The 20,728-nt window shown below is 34.7% G+C and overlaps 1 protein-coding gene across 2 annotated transcripts in view; it reads right to left on the bottom strand.

The window, feature by feature from the left end:
• Positions 1–33: 33 nt before the first annotated feature.
• Positions 34–20,728, bottom strand: part of KRAS (Kirsten rat sarcoma viral oncogene homolog) — a 42,858-nt gene continuing 22,163 nt past the window's right edge. The window contains exons 3-6 of one of the 2 annotated variants that reach the window (XM_011946996.1): positions 20,545–20,704; positions 10,357–10,472; position 6,920; positions 34–4,680 (exon numbers count right to left, since the gene is read on the bottom strand). In XM_011946996.1, the coding sequence (XP_011802386.1) occupies positions 4,564–4,680; position 6,920; positions 10,357–10,472; positions 20,545–20,704 (394 nt within the window). In that variant the 3' untranslated portion in view covers positions 34–4,563. The remainder of the gene's footprint in view (positions 4,681–6,919; positions 6,921–10,356; positions 10,473–20,544; positions 20,705–20,728) is intronic. The other variant, XM_011946997.1, reaches the window with a different exon arrangement.

Below are 20,728 nucleotides of genomic sequence, written 5' to 3'. Positions count from 1 at the left end.
ATTCAAATTCCATGAATAAACACACACTCACAGTCACTGTAACTATTTTTATTACATTACAATAATTAGGAGTAGTACAGTTCATGACAAAAATATTACAAATTTTAGATCACTTCACAGCACATACTCCTATAAACATTTAAAAGTTAATTTCAATTAAAAGAGTGGTCATTTTTAATGTTTGATATGACCAACATTCCTAGGTCAGCGCAACCAAATGATGGAAAACAACTGGATCACACTGCATATGTCCCACAAAAGAAAGCACAATGTACAAAATGTGCATGTTTCAGTTTACACTATACAAAAATAGTTAAAATACATTCCAGGTAAACATGTTACATTAAGAAATAGTACTAGTAAGAAATTGGCACTCAAAGGAAAAATGCAAAGAAGTATTTTCAACATGAAAACACAAGACAGTGGAATTGAAAACTTTCGGATAAAACATTGTAACCCAGTTAGCTCTATGTGGGTGTGGTGGGGAGAGATGGGCCCTCAACATTTCTGCACGTAACTTTTTTTTCCCCTAAATTCATCTAAATTACCTATCATTATCCCAAACAGGCACTTCAAACTATTAAACTAAAACACAGATCTTAATCTAGTTATGACTATTCTTCAAGAACTCATGTGAGTATCTTTAGAAAGAAATTTTCATTTTCTGACAGACAGCTATCAGTTGTATGCTATTCAGTTTCTCAATGCAGAATTCATGCTATCCAGTATTAACACAGAAGTTATTAAATAACTGCTGGGTTCTAAAAAACATTACTACATAATTATCAAGAAACCATTACTTTCTGACAAATAGAAATCTTCAGATAGTTTTTACTGTCTAAAAAAAATCCCCTAACATTATATACTGTTTGAAGAAAAAATGGTTAGAAGAAAAAAAAAATCAATGGAATAAAATGAGATGAACTTGTGCAAACTGTAACTTAACATGCCCCACAAAGTTTCTATGTATGTATTAGGACAAAATTGTGCAATGGTGGCAACAGTTTTGATAACCTATAAAAGTTAGGTTCTAAATTCCTATGCAGTGTGACTCAGTTAAATAGAGCCTAGAATGCCTATTTGGGAATATTCACTCAAATGATACAATATATGTGTGCTATATTCTTCCACAAACATGTTAATGCCTAAGACTATGTAATTTAGCTTTAAAAAAAAAAACAAAAAAAAAACAAAAAACTTCAACAAGGATTTCTATCTTTAAGGCGGTATTAGATAACATTTATTTCTAGAATTCTCCCCCTTTAAAATCTCTACAAAAACAAATCTTTTGTTAAACCATTCAAAGTTCACATAAAGGTAATTAGCACTACCTTAAAAAAATGCCCATCTACATCAAAAATTCAAGAGGCCTAAATATCCCCTCATAAGCACTGCAGTTCCTGAAGGACGGCCATTTCTTTCTCTGTGTAGAAACAAGAGGTACTGTGTAAGTCTTAACACCCTATCTAAACAATGTCCCAAAGACCTGGAGTTTAGCATAGCAATTCAGAAATCATACTGATTTTTACATAGAAGTTTCCTTGTCTGTGAACTAGTTCAGGCACGTATTTATTTGTACCCAGATAAAACTATTAATTTTTAAGTATATTTTAATTATTTATGCAGAGAAAACTGGAATATTACACATTTGGGAATTTCAATATGAATATCTGACATACACCTTAATGTGTACTGTAAACTGTCTCAATAGAATCACATAGTTATGCCAAATTAAAAAAATATATAATCAAGTTTATTCCTTTAAACAATGAAGTGATTTACATAAAGTAGCTCGATCAAAGAGTTTCACTGGAATCATAGCAAAACAATTATAGAGCTGGCACAGGGACCAAACCCCTCTTTGCAAAACTAAAATACGCACTGTGTTATCTCTGGACCATAGGCTAAAGGCCTTACTCAGATGCTACAGCCCAGGCTAGCACTAGCTAAGGACCGGGATTATGTCTCTTGTTTGGGGATACCATATACCCAGTGCCTTGTGAAGTGACTGGCATCTAGTAGGCACTCAATAAATATCTGCTGAATAAATGAGTTCTGCAAAACAGCTTTATGAGGCTAAGGCGGGTGAATCACTTGAGGTCAGGAGTTCGAGACCAGCCTGGCCAATAGGGTGAAACCCTGTCTCTCCTAAAACTACAAGAATTAGTCGAGTGTGGTGGCACATGCCTGTAATCCCAGCTACTCAGGATGCTGAGGCACGAGAATCGCTTGAACCTGGGAGATGGAGGTTGCAGTGAGCCAAGATGGTGCCACTGCATTCCAGCCTAGGTGACAGAGTGAGACTCTGACACCACAAAAAAAAAAAAAAAAAAAGCATTTCTGGCTACTAAAACAATGGAATGTATTACTGTTACCAGAAGTAGTCCTAGTTGTAGATTACCTTAGGAATTGTTTCAGTACTATCTTTATTAAATTCTCCTTCCACTGGATAGGGTTCTGTCTATTCATACCAGGTTTGAAAAACCCTACTGTCGCTAATGGATTGGGCAGCAAAGAGATATTCAAAGGACTGGCCACCACCTGAAAATTAGTGATTAGGTCAAATCCCATTATGGTATCTGTCAGATCCTCGAGCCCTGAGGAAGTAAGATGTAGGGCATTTTGATGTGACTTAATGGGAAAACTTCATGGAGATATCCATAGCAGCAGTATATCTTACGGTTAGGGGAATTAGAAGTATTAAAACTGCATCAAGTCATGGGGCATGTGGAAGGTAGGCAGGCAAGATGACACTAACATGGAAGGAGAGTCCTAAAACGAGAATGGATATTCAAATATAAACTTCACCTCTTGCACAATTTTGCCCAAGATTGGCACTGAAAATGGTGTAACATAGGTTAAAAAGTTACAGATTGTGCTGAGCTTGACAAATAAGTGTATCCTTATGTAAACGGAATATAAATCACATGGTTGTAAAAAAACCAAGAGTTTGAGATGACTTCTTTTAACATGAAGAAATGGATAGTAAGTGATGTCCTCAAAATCAAAGTCCTAAAAGATAACTATCTAGAACCTAAGTCACCTTCTTCCTAGTCCAGTGATACTTTCACCTCACCATGCCATCTCATTTCATATATTTTAAAATAAGTAACATTTTAAATTTATCAAGAGGATTTTTATTAATATTTATTTTTAAAGCATTATTCTTAAATATGGATCAGACTTGAAAAGTGTTTATGAAATGCTAATTTAACCAGTGTTAAGAGAACTAGCCAAACCTAGAGATTGTAAAACTTTTTCACTTTATTGTTTGAAAAAAAAATTAATGTCTTGGCACACCACCACCCCAAAATCTCAACTTTTGAGTTAATATTTTAAAGTAATTTTTAAAAAAGAGTTCATTTTCTTAAAAAACAAAAGCAATGCTCTTGATTTGTCAGCAGGACCACCACAGAGTGATAATGTATCTTGTTGACCTATCCAAACTGTCCTAGTTCCTCCCCATTTTGACCAGCCAATGCATGACAACACTGGATGACCATGGGGACACAGTCCATGCTGTGAAACTCTCTATGAAAGCTCAAAGGTTCACACAGGGCCTGGCCATGCAACCTTGGTCTCTTCAACACCTACTAAGCTATAACTGGCCCAAATAATCTTTAATGTCACAAGCAGAATTAAAACTACCTTCAAAGACTGAAGTTGAAGAAAAGATTTAAAGTTATACTATGAAAGAGCAATCTGACACAGGGAGACTACATTTAATTCCTATGAGAATTTTTTATACATGTTAAAATTTTTTCAATTATTATAAAAATTTAGTAGCATGTAAATATAGCCCCAAAATGGTTGCTATAATCCCCATTTCATACTGGGTCTGCCTTAACAGGAAAAGCTATTAGGAGTCTTTATAGTAATTTATCTAATATGAAAAGGAAACGGCCTTGTAATAGTTTCCATTGACTTGTAATTTTTTTCCATTTTTTTTTTTTATAGAAAAAATATAATATTTTGGGGAGAGTGACCATGACTAATAGCAGTGGAAAGGGAGACAAAACCTTTGTGAACAGTGTAACTTTACATTCATCAGGGATGACAAACTATAGGACATGATGCCTAGAAGAATCATCAGGAAGCCCATAAATTTGTGTTCCCTCAATGTTTCAGTAAAACCAATTAGAAAGTCTCAACTGAAATTATAATTAGTAGTAATTAATCCATTTATGTGACTAGATAAAACACAGAATAGGGATGATTCAGAAGCTTCATTAATTTGTTTCACACTAACATTCACAATTGGTAAGAAAAATAAGAAGTAATCAACTGCATGCACCAAAAACCCCAAGACAGAAATCTTAGGTATTCAGTTTCTTTTTCACAGGCATTGCTAGTTCAAAAACCAAAACTCTGGGAATACTGGCACTTAGAGGAAAAAAAAGCTTCCACTGTCATTTTAAAATAAGCATTTAAGGTAAAAGCTAACAGTCTGCATGGAGCAGGAAAAAAATTAGGTAATGCTAAAACAAATGCTAATAATTTAGTGTAATGTACAAAAATTACCACTTTTACTAGTATGCCTTAAGAAAAAAGTACAAATTGTATTTACATAATTACACACTTTGTCTTTGACTTCTTTTTCTTCTTTTTACCATCTTTGCTCATCTTTTCTTTATGTTTTCGAATTTCTCGAACTAATGTATAGAAGGCATCATCAACACCCTGAAATACATAAAAAGTATTAAAATGTGAATATATACGATGGCTTCATGTGTACAGGTAGCAAATTTCCATTATTAATGGAAACAATATTAAGAAAAGATTTTTTATGTTTCTCTTCAGGCAACTGAATATATATTACATATATTAGACTTTTAGAATTCCTAAATGTCATCCACACAGATGTCAATATTATAAACAGGAACACTCAATATTCACAAAAGACAAGGATAACCAATGGCACAGAATTTTAAATAAGGTAATGACTTTTTCACAGGAGAACTTAATTTGCTATTTTTTCCACATTGGCAAACCTAAGTCACCAAAATCCAAATGCATGTGTGTGTGTGCACACTTAATTGTCCTTATGTTTCTGAACTTTAGATATAAGCCATGCAACTGTAAACTGTTTTCATAAGTCTTCACACACAGAAACAGTATTTGAGCTCTGGTTCTACACTTATGTAAAATCCATTGGATTTAAAAATTTACCAAGAAGTAAACAGTATTCGAACATCCTATTCCAATAAATTTATCAAGAAGTAAACAGTATCTAAACATATTATTTCAGTTTTCAAATAATATGTATTAAGGGATTAGTTTCAATTCATATATTTATCATTAAGAAAAAGGTTTAAAGTGACCCCAATACAGGAGAATACCACTTAAAAAAACAAAAAACAAAAAACTAGTGCCTCAGATTTGTGGAGAAATTAGCTAAATCATTTGAAAGATCTTACAGTTTACCAATTTGGAGGAGATTCTCTCTTTATCCCATAAAGTTTTAATTTCTGTTTAATATATTAGGTATTCAAAAGCTTGCCATATAAAGCTAAATATCCTGTCTTCAAAGAGTTTAACAGTCATTGTGACCACCATCTATTTATGATTAAAGCAAGGTTATTTAAATTTAAGGCTAAAAATGATTTTAAGCCATAATAATTTTCAACTTAATAGTATACAATGTGAAAAATGGCACTCTCAAAGTGGTAGAAGAGATTTCAAACCTGCAATACTTAAATTATGCAAGATCCATACACAAATCAATTCTTGTCATGTCTCTAATTAAAATAAAAATATAAATAATAGCAAAAAATGAAGAAAAAATATGATTCTCTCTGTATTTTAAAGCCTGTTCAACTGAGTAGTAACTATAAAATCTGTTAACCTCACAATACTTCCAAACCTAGACAGCAGAGGGAGTCTCAGAAACAAATACCCAACACATTAAGTTGTATAAATCAAGCCACTTTAAGAACAATAAAAACTGGGTTTTTACTCATTGTAATCCCTTCTGTTGGATATTATAAACTGTGTAAATAAATATATTATAAAAATTACATGTGTAAAAATATTCAAGTTATATTATCTTGAAATTAATTTAAAATGTTAAGTGGGCCAGGTACAGTGGCTCATGCCTACATGTAATCCCAACGCTTTGGGGGGCCGAGATGGGTAGATCACTTGAGGTGAGGAGTTTGAGACCAGCCTGGCCAACATGGTGAAACCCTTACTAGAAATACAAAAACTAGCTGGGTGTGGTAGCAGGTGCCCGTAATCCCAGCTACTCAGTAGGCTGAGGCAGGAGAATTGCTTGAACCCGGAGAGGCGGAGTGCGTTGCAGTGAGCTGAGATCGCACCACTGCACTCGACTGGGTGACAGAGCATGACTCCGTCTCAAAGAAAAAAAAAAACAAAAAATGTTAAGTGGTATTTCTCTTTTACTGTACTACTAAGATTAACAATATTTCAAAATAATAAAATTTGGAGCATGAACAATGAAAATTAGCTGCAGTTAGTGAATTTTCCTAATAGATCTATAATTCAAGAAAGCGTGACCAATATTTTAAGAGAGGTAAACACAGAATGGGAATGAGAGGCTTGTCCACATTAAGCAAACAGCAGGATAAAAACCAGCATTATTTATTTGAGCACTAGTAAATAAATGTCTCCAGTAAAGTCCCCAAACTGCACTTACTGATGTTTCCCAGTCTCTAACATCATTACTCATACCACACAAACATATGCTTCCGTCTCTCCCAAAGGAGAAAGGAAAAGTGGTAAGAAATAATTTATCAGCAATACAATACCATCAAGGTTTGATTACATGTATGTATGTGTATGTGTCCCTCCAGGCTAAACTCTTTAACACACAGAGGGGAAAATTTCCAATGATATAATAAAAATTATTCTGTAGCTTGCCAGCACTTGACAATTTACTTGACAGTTTAGAATCATAAACCCTTAGAATGTGATGGAATCTTAAAAGAGGATCTAATCTAACTCTCTTACCGTACTGCATGAATTAATTCCCTCTGATCACATCCTTATGTAATCTACTCCATTTCTACTACTTTTACAATGAAGAAAAATGCCAATGGTACTAAAATGGTAAAGCAGAAAACAATGAAAAACCATGTGATGGATACAGATAAGACACATTTTATGGTGAAAACATAGAATTTGATAACATCACTTTCTAAGACTCTAACAAAGATTCTAGGCTTATGTTACACTGAACTCTCCTCTACATCATCTTGTTAAAATTAAGTAATTTTGGCCTGGCGCAGTGGCTTACACCTACAGTCACAGCAATTTGGGAGGCTGAGGCAGGAGAACTGCTTGAGGCCAGGAGTTTGGGACCAGTCTGGGCAACACAGCAAGAACCTGCCTCTATTTTTAAAATAAATAAACAAACAAACAGACAAATAAATTAAGTAACTAATTTCAATCACGAAGGAAATGTCACAACCTACACAGAGCAATGAATTCTTTTTTTCTCATATGAGAACTAATCATTCTCACACATACACATAAGTAGCCCAGTAATTATTTTGGTTACATATTATCTTTTTCAGGACTAAGAAAAGCTAATTTATATATGTTTGTCATTGTTAAATGTTTGTTTATTTGCTAGAGGTGGGGTCTCATTACGTTGCCCTGGCTGGTCTTGGAACTCCTGGCCTCAAGCAATCCTCGTGCCTTGGACTTCTAAAGTTCTGGAATTATAGGTGTTAGCCACTGTCCCTGGGCCAAAACTTTTTTATTTTTACTTTTTTTTTAGAGATAGAGTCTCTTTCTGTTGCCTTAGGCTACAGTGCCATGGCACCATCATAGCTCCCTTCAACCTCAAACTCCTGGGGTCAGGCAATCCTCCTGCCTCAGGCTCCCAAGCAGCTGATGCTGCAGACTCACACACTACAGCCAGCTTGTCAAATACATTTTTTTAAATTGTATTTCATTTAAAATTTTTAATTACCAAGTATACTTCTCTTTTATATAAAATACTTCCATGTGTACTGAAAAAACAAGGATTCATCACATCAAACAACTGTGAGAGATTCACCTACAGTCATTGTATAAAACATAATTTGTACAAATTAGAAATTTTAGAATAGTATATGCTTACACCTTTGTTTTAAATATAAATTAGAACATAACACTTATTTCTTATTTTACTCTAAACAGTTCTATTTTTAAAATCATCTAATGGTGAGACAATAGGAGGAGAAAATAAAAACTTAAAACCACCACCTAAATCTGGTCATGGTACTGTTATTTAAAATGTGTAACTTTTCAAACTGCATTGTTAAATTTGCAGTATTTTAGAGGTTGTGGTAAAATTTAACATGCAAAATTGCTTTAATTGCAAAATATTGCTTTACACAATGATACTCAAAAACTATTAAGAGTTCATAAATTTCAATAAAAATGCCAGTCATACTTTGTTTCTGAGTTTAGTAGATTAGTATGCCACATAATATCTTTCGGGATTGAGTCTACTATTCAAATGTGTATTTTATACTTTCGTGAAATACCTAAAATTCATATAATAAAGAACATCAACTTGTAATAAATATAATAAATGATATGCTAGTTTTTGAAAATTGTAATTTCATTGCCTATTAAGAACATGATATATTACAAACAATATGCATCCAAAGCTTAAGCTTCGCCATGAACTTTATGATACCTAGTGAAGTATTTTCTTAGCAAGACAGAGTTTAATATGGGTTGGTTTAGAAATGAAAATGAGAATTCCACGCAATAAATATTTACGGGGTAGTTACTATGTGCCAGGAACCTTACTAGGCAATGGGCGTGCAAAGATTAAAAATATGTAATTCTGGCTAAGATTTTGCTGTCAAATAACGTAGGAATGAAACAGAAGCGGTTATTTCAATATAACATGGGAAGCACATAATAGCTAAGGATAGTATTCTGGGAATACGCAGGAAGGGCTCCATGCCTAGTCTAAGGGTTTCAAGAAAGATTTTTAGAGAGTAGGAGACTGGGGAATCATGAGAGTGTTAGCTAATTCGTAAGACTAGGGATAAAAATATTGGCATTCCAAACAAGAGCCAAGACTCAAACTCAAGGGAAGGTAAGAAATAACGTGTTATATTTATTTATAGAAGAACAAAAGAAATTCAGGCAAGATGAAGTTTTTAGATATAAGACCAAAAAAGAGCTGGAGTGGTGGGAAGGTAGTAAGGACTATCTGCAACATGCTGTGGAACATGAGATTTTATTCTATAGCTAAAATGAGTTTTTGTGTTTTTTTTTGAGACGGAGTTTCACTCTTTTTTTTTTTTTGACGGAGTTTCACTCTTGTTGCTCAAGCTGGAGTGCAATGGTGCAATCTCGGCTCACTGCAACCTCCGCCTCCCAGGTTCAAGCGATTCTCCTGCCTCAGCCTCCCAAGCAGCTGGGATTACAGGCATGTGCCACCACGCGCGGCTAATTTTTTGTATTTTTAGTAGAAAAACGGCGTTTCACCATGTTAGCCAGGCTCGAACACCATGTTAGCCATGTTAGAACATGGTCTCGAACTCCTGATGTCAGGTGATCGCCCGCCTCGACCTCCCAAAGTGCCGGGATTACAGGCATGAGCCACTGCGCCCGGCTGAAAATGACATTTATTTAAAGTGTATCTCCCCGGTTGCACAATGAATGATGGCAGCAACTCGTAAATCAAACAGGAGGTTCGAACAGTCGAACAAGAAATGATAGGGGCTTCAACTAACGATGACATAAAAGACACACAATGTAACATCACAGGAATTTGTGGATACTTCCAAATGGGGGACTGGGGGAAAAGAGGGCAGTAGGAGTCATCCTAAAATTCCCAAGTTTCTCACTGGGATAAGAAAGTGCTGTGCTGCTGATGCCACTGAGCTGGAGAACTTAGGCAGAAGAATGGTTATTTGCTTGTAAAATATCCAAAAGAAAAAATACATTTAAGAGTGGCTTTCTCCCACCTTCTGGGCCATTCAATATTACTGCTCTCTACTCTCTCTCATATTTTTTTCTCCCTACCTAACAACAACAACAAAAAAAAGCTGCTTATTATCTCAAAACTTGAGTATGATTTCCCTTAAAAATAAAGGTAAATATCAGTTCCCAAATATTTAGTTTACTTAAGACTCATTAAATCATCAGACTTTATGCCAAATATAGATTAGTCTACTACAGCCATCAAAATTGTCTCAATTATAATTAATTCTCACTAGATTAAAAATAAATGTACTAAGTATGGAAACAAGTTTCTTATCTTTTAATACTTCAAGTTAGAATACTACACCTAAGTAGTTCTAAAGTGGTTGCCACCTTGTTACCTTTAAAAGACATCTGCTTTCTGCCAAAGTTAATGTGCTGAACTTAAACTTACCAGATTACATTATAATGCATTTTTTAATTTTCACACAGCCAGGAGTCTTTTCTTCTTTGCTGATTTTTTTCAATCTGTATTGTCGGATCTCTCTCACCAATGTATAAAAAGCATCCTCCACTCTCTGCATTGTAAAACACAACTTCTTTAAAGTCTGTTTCATTGGTAAGAGTAATTTACTGGGATAGCCATGTGCAAGAAGTTTGAGATTATGAGCTTGAGATTTTTTTTTTTTTAAACAGACATCAGACTGTTTGAATAAAACTGAGGATGCAGTTTTAAAATATGGGCTAGAATCCTGGTTTGTTCTTAAAAGTCAGTTTTGTTTTCTAATGGAATTAAATTTAAAAATTTTTAAATTAGGAATTAAGAGAGATTATGACAAGCCTAAACACATTTATTAGCATCTGTTTGTCAATTAATGCAACCATTTTAGTTTGCTAGTCTTGGAATTAAAGCCTAAACTGAAGTTAGCTTTAAATTACTTCTTTGACTTAGGGAAAAAGTGATTTATGTACTAGTGATCCCCACACCCTCCCCCAGGGGAGAATGAGAAGAAAAATGGTAAAATATGGACATGCAACCTTTATTAGAAAACAACAAAAACATAAAAGAATCTCAAAGATGAGTCAAGAAACTGGAATCTTGAGTTTTATTTTAAATTTTAACACCTTCCAATCTATTTCCAGGGTCTACAAGTGAAGCTGAGACTGGGTCTTCTGTACATGTTTAACTACATAATTTAATTAAAATCTTAAATGAGAGCTGCTTACCATAATATAAAAACATCATGAATTAAAGGACACACACAAAATAGGAGCATTTTGTATCCTTACTACAAGCTCTTTTTTTGTTGTTGTTTATTTTTTTGTTTTGTTTTAGATACAGGGTCTCGCTGTGTTGCCAGGATGGAGTGCAAATGGCACGATCATGACTGCAGCCTCGACCTCCCAGGCTAGGTGATCCTCCTGCCTCAGTCTCTCAAATAGCTGGGACTACAGGCAAGCACCACCACACCCGACTGATTTTTGTACTTTTTATAGAGACAGGGTTTTACTATATTGCCAGGGCTGGTCTCAAACTCCTGAGCTCAAGTGATCCGCCCACCTTGGCTTCCAAAGGGCTGGGATTACAGCCATAAGCCACCAAACCTGGCCTTACTACAAGTCTTAAAAATAATTTTTAGAACAGTGTTCAATCATACTGGCTTTGTACCTTCTATTCTAATTTAAATACTCTTAATAGAGTTTTTCCTGCTTAAGCCTATGATAAGAAAGCTATAGACAACAGGCACAATCATATACTGGCCATATGGAGATAAAAGTTTTTAATCTTTTCCAATCTAGAAAATTAGGCAGTCAAAGGGGAAAAGGGCTTCCTTAACTGTGCTGCTAGTTTGTTCAGAAAAGCATACCATCAAAGTTGGAGCACAGAGAAATGCACAGAAATATTAATCTATATGTAGTGCAAATTAAAAGATGTAATATCGTGTTTCTTCTTCTAAAAGAAAGGTAAATATTTTTTGAAGCTGCTATATTTTACTCCACATTTAATTTTAAGGGAATTCTATTCTTTTATCTTAAAATTAAGAATGAATTACCTAATTTGGGGATTGGCATATATATTTTAACTTTCTGAGATCCGCAACATCAATGTTTCTACCGAACCAAATGTAACAAAGTGGACCTACCACCTAAAAAGTTAATATATCACAAGTACCATTTGTAGTTTTAAACTCAATCACACACAGAGAATTGGCAACTAAGTATTAGTTGAAGTCAACCAATGGCTAGGGCTTAATTTTTGCACACAGAAGTCATCTGTACATCTACTGCCTACAGTAGTTACACACCTCAATTCTTTAAGGCACACTAATTTTTCGAAATCTCAGAAGTGTATTAAGAACTGCTTTAGTAAAGTACAGAAATTTACCTCTAAAGTCAAACTTTAATTTAAAATTCATAATGTTAAGTTTCAGTTCAAAAAGCAGGCATTTAAGTAACGTGATTATATATTAAAATGCGTATCTCAAGTCATTAATTAACATATACCATCCAGTGATATATTTCTATTTAATAATGAAAATCATTATATTCTAAGAACATTCTTATTTTTAATGGAATTAAAAATTAATGGAATTTTAAATTTTTAATGGAATCAATTTAGTCAACTAGTTCGCTAAGCCAAGTATAAATTCAACTACCTTTGTTGGCACTTTAAATTAGATACCTACTTACACCTGTATATAAAAGATTTTAAGTGTCAGGTGTGGTGACTCATGCTGTAGTACCAGCACTTTGAGAGGGCAAGAGATGCCAGGAGTTTGAGACCTCATCTCTACTAATAAATTAGGCATGTTGGCATGAGCCTGAAGTCCCAGCTACTCAAAAGGCTGAGGCAGGAGGGTTGCTTGGGCCCAGGAGTTTGAGGCTTCAGTGAGCTATGAACTGCACCATTGCACTTCAGTCTGACCAACAGAGCAAGACGCTGTCTCTAAAAAAAAAATTTTTAATCGTTTTACAGTTTATATTTATCATTAACCCTCAAAAGGAAAGGGTTTATTATTTTTACCTTTGTCTTCAAAATATTATGTATCCAAAATTTTCATTAATAAGCAACATAAATAATTTAAGGCACTAAAATAACTTTGTAGCATGTAAAATGTAAAGCATGAGCTCTGTAAGATATTTTCACAAATGATTCTCTTTCAATTTGAAAATCAATGTAAGAAATTTAAAAATATGTATATACATATACACACACAAACCAGGTAAAAGCTCATATTTTCATAAATTTTCTAAGAATGTTAACTTCTATTCCTGTTTAAAAAAAAAAAAGTTATAAGGTCAATGTAGAAGAACCAAAACATACTATGAAGGAGAAAAACCGTATTGGTCCTCTACTAATTTAGCAGAAGCAAATTTTGATTTTAACTTATTTCTAAAATCAGTTTGAATGTGTCTACTTTTGCAGCATCAGCATCCCCACCACCAATAGTGAAATACATGATTTTTGTTTCCAGCAATGCAGAGAGAGAATTGGAAGCCAATAATTAAAAAGAAGAGATTATTATCCACAACCAAGAATTCAGTGTCAGGACCTCAGTGGTTCATATAATTAACAGCACAGGGTGACTTTTTCCATTTCTTATTTTTAGTAATGAGAAATTTAGGTTTTAGAGTATCAGTTATTTACTACAGTTTTTCAGACTTATTTTTTCATAATATGCTTTAAAGTCATACTGACATCAAGAGAACATGAGAACATTATTCTTGTGTACACTGTAAACCACTGGCACTGGCTCTTATTTTTTAAAATGCATACAGTATATACCTATGAAACAAAACACTGGTTTTTCACATTCCAAAATTTGTAGATAATTTTTAAAGATAAAATACAGCTGAAACAGATATTTAATACCCACTGACTACTCACTAAGCTCTTAAGTGGCACACAATGATTTTTTTGAGAATAGGACTTGTGGCCACATATACTCATTTTGTGTTTTTTTTGTTTTTCTTTTTTAACTTTTTCTTTTTTTTTTTCTTTTGAGATGGAGTCTTGCTCTGCTACCCAGGCTAGACTGCAGTGGTGCGATCTTGGCTCACTGGAACCTCCACCTCCGGATTCAAGCGATTCTCCTGCCTCAGTTTCCCGAGTAGCCAGAACTACAGGCATGCACCACCACGCCCAGCTAATTGTTGTATTTTTAGTAGAGGGGGTTTCACCATATTGCCCAGGCTGGTCTCAAACTCCTGACCATGTGATCTGCCTGCCTCAGCCTCCCAAAGTGCTAGGATTATAGGCATGAGCCACTGCGCCCAGCCTACTTTTGTTTTTATATACATATACTCATTTTCAAATGTCACTTATTGAACTTTAAGAACAACTGAAAATACGTGGGAACAAAAGTATACAACTTTAAATACGTAAATTTTTTAAAATCAAGAGACTGACGACATTTTCAACTCAACTATTATCCTATTATCTGAAAACATACTTGTGAGGCCATGGAAACAAAGCACTCCATAAAGAGAAAGAACAGTTAACCAAAAGTATTCTAAATCTTGCTAGGCTATGCTTTTACTAAGAGATTTTGTTTAAGTAAGTTTTTGTTCCTGTTGAATCTGCAAATTCTTGCAAAACTCTGTCAAGGAAACAACACACCAAATACCCTAACTATATACAGTTGCAAGACTACCAGCTTTTCGGGGCAGAAGGGCATGGAGGAAAAAGATGTATTCTAAAACCCAACTGTGTGCACCCCTGACTTTCTCAAGCAATCTTGCCACCCACAGCCTATCTCATGTACTACTGAAATGCAGAAAAACTACTACTTTGGAGACTACCATGGTGCACACCAAGTGCACAGTAACTGTTCTGTCAATTTTTAACTCATAAAAAGCTGAAGTGCAAAATATTAATTTCATGTAGGCAAACTCAACTAATATTAAACAGAGACATAGCACATAAGGAGGTTGTATTGTAAAGCCTTCTTTAATGGAGTTCTTTTAACAATTTAAATACCTAGAAATTAACAACAAAACCAGGAAATTAATCACTCAACATTTTTAGGTTCGTAAAACTATTATAGTTAAATTGAGACCCCCAGAAAGCAAAAAAGCCAGATGAGGAGTAACAGATACCCTGAAGACTCTGCTTCTGTCATTCACCTTACTGAACCTTCCCACTTCTGATTTTAGCAGACTGGAAAATACACAATTCTCATAGTGTCAATGTTTCAATTTTGACAGCTTTTGCCAACATGGCCATTCACTGTCCAAAGGGACCAGGAAAATCTGTCAACAACCCAGATAAATGTGAACTAGGTAACAGTCCTTACACACTAGGAACATAGGGACCACACAATGTACTAGCAGAAAATAACTCTATTTGCCTTTCAGATATGGACTGAACTGAGTGTAAAGAATATGTAAGGCATTATATTCTAGTCAAGTAATTAGCTGTTTAAAATTGTAAGTTATTAAGTTGGTAAAAATGTATATTCTGCAATTCTTATCTTAAAAAGTACATCTGGGCACAGTGGCTCACGCCTGTAATACCAGCACTTTGGGAGGCCGAGGCAGGTGGTTCACGAGGTCAAGAGATTGAGACCATATTGGCCAACATGGTGAAACCCCATCTCTACTAAAAATACAAAAATTAGCTAGGCGTGGTGGTGTGTGCCCATAGTCCCAGCTACTCAGGAGGCTGAGGCAGGAGAATCGCTTGAACCCGGGAAGTGGAGGTTGCAGTGAGCCGAGATCATGCCACTCCACTCCAGCCTGGCAACAGAGTGAGACTCTGTCTCAAAAAAAAAAGAAAAAAAAAGGTACTAGGGGCCAGGCACAGTGGCTCACGCCTGTAATCCCAGCACACTGGGAGACTCAGATGGGAGGATCACTTGAGGTCAGGAGTTCAAGACCAGCCTGGTCAACATGGAGAAACCCCATCTCTATTAAAAACACAAAAATTAGTCAGGCGTGGTGGCACGTGCCTGTAGTCCCAGCTGCTCGGGAGGCTGAGGCACAAGAATCACTTGAACCCAGGAGGAGGAGGTTGCAGTGAGCCAAGATCACTTCACTTCGCTCCAGCCTGGGTGACAGAGGGAGACTCTGCCTCCAAAAAAAAAAAAAAAAAAAAAGAGTACTAGGGTAAAATTTCTATTTCCTTTTCATGAAATACGTAAGTTTTACTTTAAGATTATTAAGGTTAGCCTGTGAAATACAAAGGTTTCACCTAACTTCTAGTATCTAATCAAACACTAAAGTTATCCAGAGAATTAGGAATCAGTATACTACAGCCCATAGGCCAAATGCAGCAACAGCTTTTTTTTTTTTTTTTTTTTTGAGACGAGTCTCACTCTGTCGCCCAGGCTGGCTTGATCTCGGCTGACTGCAGCCTCTGCCTGTCTCAGGTTCAAGCAATTCTACGGCCTCAGCCTCTTGAGTAGCTGGGAATACAGGCACCCACCACTACGCCTGGCTAATTTTGGTATTTTTAGTAGAGACGGTGTTTCAACCATGTTGGTCAGGCTGGTCTCGAACTCCCGACCTCAGGTGACGGGCCCACCTCGGCCTCCCACCTCATTTCTGGGATTGCAGGCATGAACCACAGCACACGGCCAGCCTATTTTTATACTATGCATAAGCTAACAATTATTTTTGCATTTTAAAGGGTTATAATTAAAAAAAAAAATGCAGCAGCTACCACTTGTGGCCCTCAAAGCCTAAAACATTTACTATCTTGGCCCTTTAGAGAAAATAAGTTTGCCAGCCTCTAATTTACATAGATGAGAACTTCTAAATGAATGTTTTGTTCCTTTAACCTGAATATAATTTTCTGGGAGTGTTTATGTGTTTTAGTCTCATGATCAAGACCCCAAAAATTAGGGCATAAAACAACTTGCTCATAAAACACAACAAGGATATGCACACTAATTTTGTTTAAAAAACAAATAAGGGCCGGGCGCAGTGGCTCATGCCTGTAATCCCAGCACTTTGGGAGGTCAAGGCGGGCGGATCACAAGGTCAGGAGGCTGAGATCATCTTGGCTAACACGGGAAACCCCATCTCTACTAAAAATACAAAAAATTAGCCAGGTGTGGTGGCGGGCGCCTATAGTCCCAGCTACTTGGGAGGCTGAGGCAGGGGAATGGCGTGAACCCGGGACGCAGAGCCTGTAGTGAGCCGAGATCACGCCACTGAACTCCAGCCTGGGCGACAAAGCGAGACTGTCTCAAAAAAAAAAAAAAAAGAATAAATAAATAAATAAGCTGAATAACAAATAAGTAACAAAATACTCTGCAGAAAGGAGGGCTTGACATTTTCACCAGTAACTGGAGATATAAAATTTATTAAAATTTCCATATTTCATTTTATAATCTCTACAGTTACTTGGAATAGCTCTTTAAAGTCTTCCAGAAGCATGCAAATATCAAATTAATTTCAACAGAGGAAGATTAATAGACTTTTGAAAGGCAAATTAATTTCTAGGCAAATCAACAAGTCCATTTAATAATAAAAGGAAATCAAAGAATAGAAATTAAATATCTAATTTATAGTTTAGCAACATAAATTATATAACAGCAGTGAAACAGGATATAAAAGAAAGGTTGAGTGCTCTGTTAAGAAGTACAAGTATTCTTTTATACTACATCCCTCCATATTTTAATTAGATGATCCACATAAAAATGTCTACAAAGCAAATTTAAGTTCATATACTTACATATTATACACCTTCCAAAAAACAAATCAAAACAAAAAACCCAAGGCCACAAAACTGTAAAAAACCTAAAAATCTCTTACAAAAGGAAGCCAGATAGTTTTCTGATCAAATATGAATGCTGTGTTGTATTAAAGTATTAAGGTCAAATAGCAAGAATCAATTAGTACTTCTGAGGTAGTAATCATACAACCACCAAAAAGCAGACACAGCTATTTTAGGATCTTATCAAATGAGAAGTGGACAGCAACAAAGTGGGACTAACAAGACTCTTTTTATGTCCTATACTGCTTTTCTACTCAAAGTATGGTCCAAGTACCAAGAAAAATACCACCTGGGAGCCCGTTAGAAATGCAGACTCAATCCCAACCTAAACCTTCTGAATTAGAATCTGGATTTTAATAAGCCCAGCTGATTTGTATGCATAAGAAAATATAAGAAGCACTTCTTTACTGCAACCCCTTAAAACATTATGCAAAGTCTCTTAAATTTTTTCTTTTTTGTGTGAAATGTAAGCTAATATGTTCAGTAGTATGAAAAGCATCTTTTAAAAGTTACAAGTAAAGCAAATATAGTAAAACAACAATGGTAGAATCTAGGTAGTATATTTGCAAATGTTTTAAATAAAACTTAATTTTGTATTTGAAAATGTTTCATAAGAAAATGTTGGAAGACAAAGTAACAAATCATGTATTCTCAGTACCTTCTGTCCTAAGAAAAATCAAGAAGACTGGTTATAGAAGACCAGTAAAAAGAAAAACAAAAACAAAGCTCCTAGTCTTTGGAACATGGAAATGGATTTAAGTGAAATCTTAATTCCTCTAAAGTAAAGTGATATGATATACACCAATTTTAACCTATAAATGAGGTTTTAGGAAAACTGCCAGAGAAATTTGTATACTGGTCAAACTAGAGAAATTTAGTTTTTAATCCTCCAAAAATGACTTGAAGTAGAGTTTGTTTCTTTACTATGTATCAAATTTGTATAACTAGGAAGAGGTACATATGCTCTCCTACTAGGGAAATATAACATATATATTAGCTGGATAATGATTTACATTTACATTTTTGCACCTTTATAAAATCCGATAAACTTCTAGAATGCTTGTTTTTATATGTTTAACAACGTAAAACATATTGTTACGTTGTTCATCAATTTTTTTTAACTCCTAGCATTACAGAAATTCTACAAAACTGGTTTTCTAGGCTCACAGGTAAATGTAACCAAAAAAAGCCCTAAACAAACTTATGGAATATAGATGGATCAATTTCTTAGTACAGTCATGTGCCACATGACATTTTGATCAACAATAGATTGCATATGTGATAGTGGTCCCTTAAGATTATAATGGAGTTTAAAAGTTCCTATTGCCTAGTGATGTTATAGCCATCCTAACATTGTAGCACAACACAGTACTCATGTGTCTGTGGTGATGCTGGTGTAAACAAACTTACCACACTGCCAGTTGTATAATGGTATAGCACCTACAATTATACACCATACTTAATACTTGATAATGGTAATAAGTGACTATTACTAGTTTATGTATTTACTATACTATTTATTGTTATTTTAGTGTACTCCTTCTATTTAAAAAAAAAAAGTTAACTATAAACAGCCTTGGATAGGTCCTTCAGGAGGTATTCCAAAAGTTATTATAGGAGATGACAGCTCCATGTGTGTTACTGCCCCTGAAGACCTTCCAGTGGGACAAGATGTGGAAGTGAAGACAATGATATTGATGGTCCTGACCCTGTGCAGGCCTAGGCTAATGTGCATGCATGTCTTAGTTTTTAACAAAAAAGTTCAATGAGTAAAAACAAATAAAAAATTTTAAATATGGAAAAAAACTTATTACAGAATAAGGATACAAAGAAAGAAAAATTTTGTATAGCTGTATAATGTGTGTTTTAAGCTGTATTACAAAAGTCAAAATGTTAGGAAAAATTTAAAAGTTTATTTAAAAAGTTACAGTAAAGTAAGGTTAATTTATTACTGAACGAGAAATTAAAAAAAAATAAACTTAGGGTAGCCCAAGTGTACATTTATACACACAAAATTTACCATTGTGTTAACAATTGCCTATAGTCATTACTACAGTTACACACCGTACAGATTTGTATCCCTGCGGCAAGAGACTGTACTATATATCCCAGGTGTATAGTAGGTTATACCACCAAGATTGTGTAAGTATACTCTATGATGTTTGCACAATGACAAAATCACCTAACAATGTATTTCTTAGAAAGTATCCCTGTCATTGAGACATATGACTATATGTAACAATTAATTCCTTCCTATCTTTATGTATTCATTTCCCGTATGTTAAACTCTTCATACAAACAGGTTAAATAACAGTAACTGAAATTATTTTATTTTACCTAAAGAAAGTCATTTTTAAAACAAAGATGATTTTTGAAACAAAATTCCCTCTGACAACAATTTTTGTCAGAAAAACGCATTAAATGAATAACAGAATTTCTACTTGCTTTCTGGGTATTTTCTTTCTTTAATGAGACCTTTCTCCAAAAATAAACATATCCTCAAAGAAAATTCTGCCAAAATAAAATTCTTCAAATGCAACATTTAACCTAGAAACATGACATAATGGTTTAAAAGTACTACTGAAATAGAAAATTCAAAAATGTGTTGCCCTGTTCTTTGTGTGTGTGTATATATATATATACACACACACAACAGTGGGAAAAAAAAATCCCCACATCTCTTGAATTCTAAATGTTAACATGTGCTCAGAATTGAAGAGAAATTTTCAATGTAGAAAGAAACCAAAGCCAAAAGCAGTATCAAGGACACCATAAGCAATGCCCTCTCAAGAGACAAAAACATTTACTAAATACATACTGTTTTATTTTCTAGTATAGCATAATTGAGAGAAAAACTGATATATTAAACGACATAACAGTCAGGATTTTGCAGAAAATAGATCTGTATTTATTTCAGTGTTACTTACCTGTCTTGTCTTTGCTGATGTTTCAATAAAAGGAATTCCGTAACTTCTTGCTAAGTCCTGAGCCTGTTTTGTGTCTACTGTTCTAGAAGGCAAATCACATTTATTTCCTACTAGGACCATAGGTACATCTTCAGAGTCCTTAACTCTTTTAATTTGTTCTCTGGGAAAGAAAAAAAAAGTTATA

The sequence above is a fragment of the Colobus angolensis genome, unplaced genomic scaffold (assembly GCF_000951035.1).
Source record: "Colobus angolensis palliatus isolate OR3802 unplaced genomic scaffold, Cang.pa_1.0 Scaffold256, whole genome shotgun sequence".
Taxonomy (NCBI): domain Eukaryota; kingdom Metazoa; phylum Chordata; class Mammalia; order Primates; family Cercopithecidae; genus Colobus; species Colobus angolensis.
The sequence above is the reverse complement of the archived record's forward strand: the minus strand, read 5'-3'. Positions and strand labels throughout refer to the sequence as shown.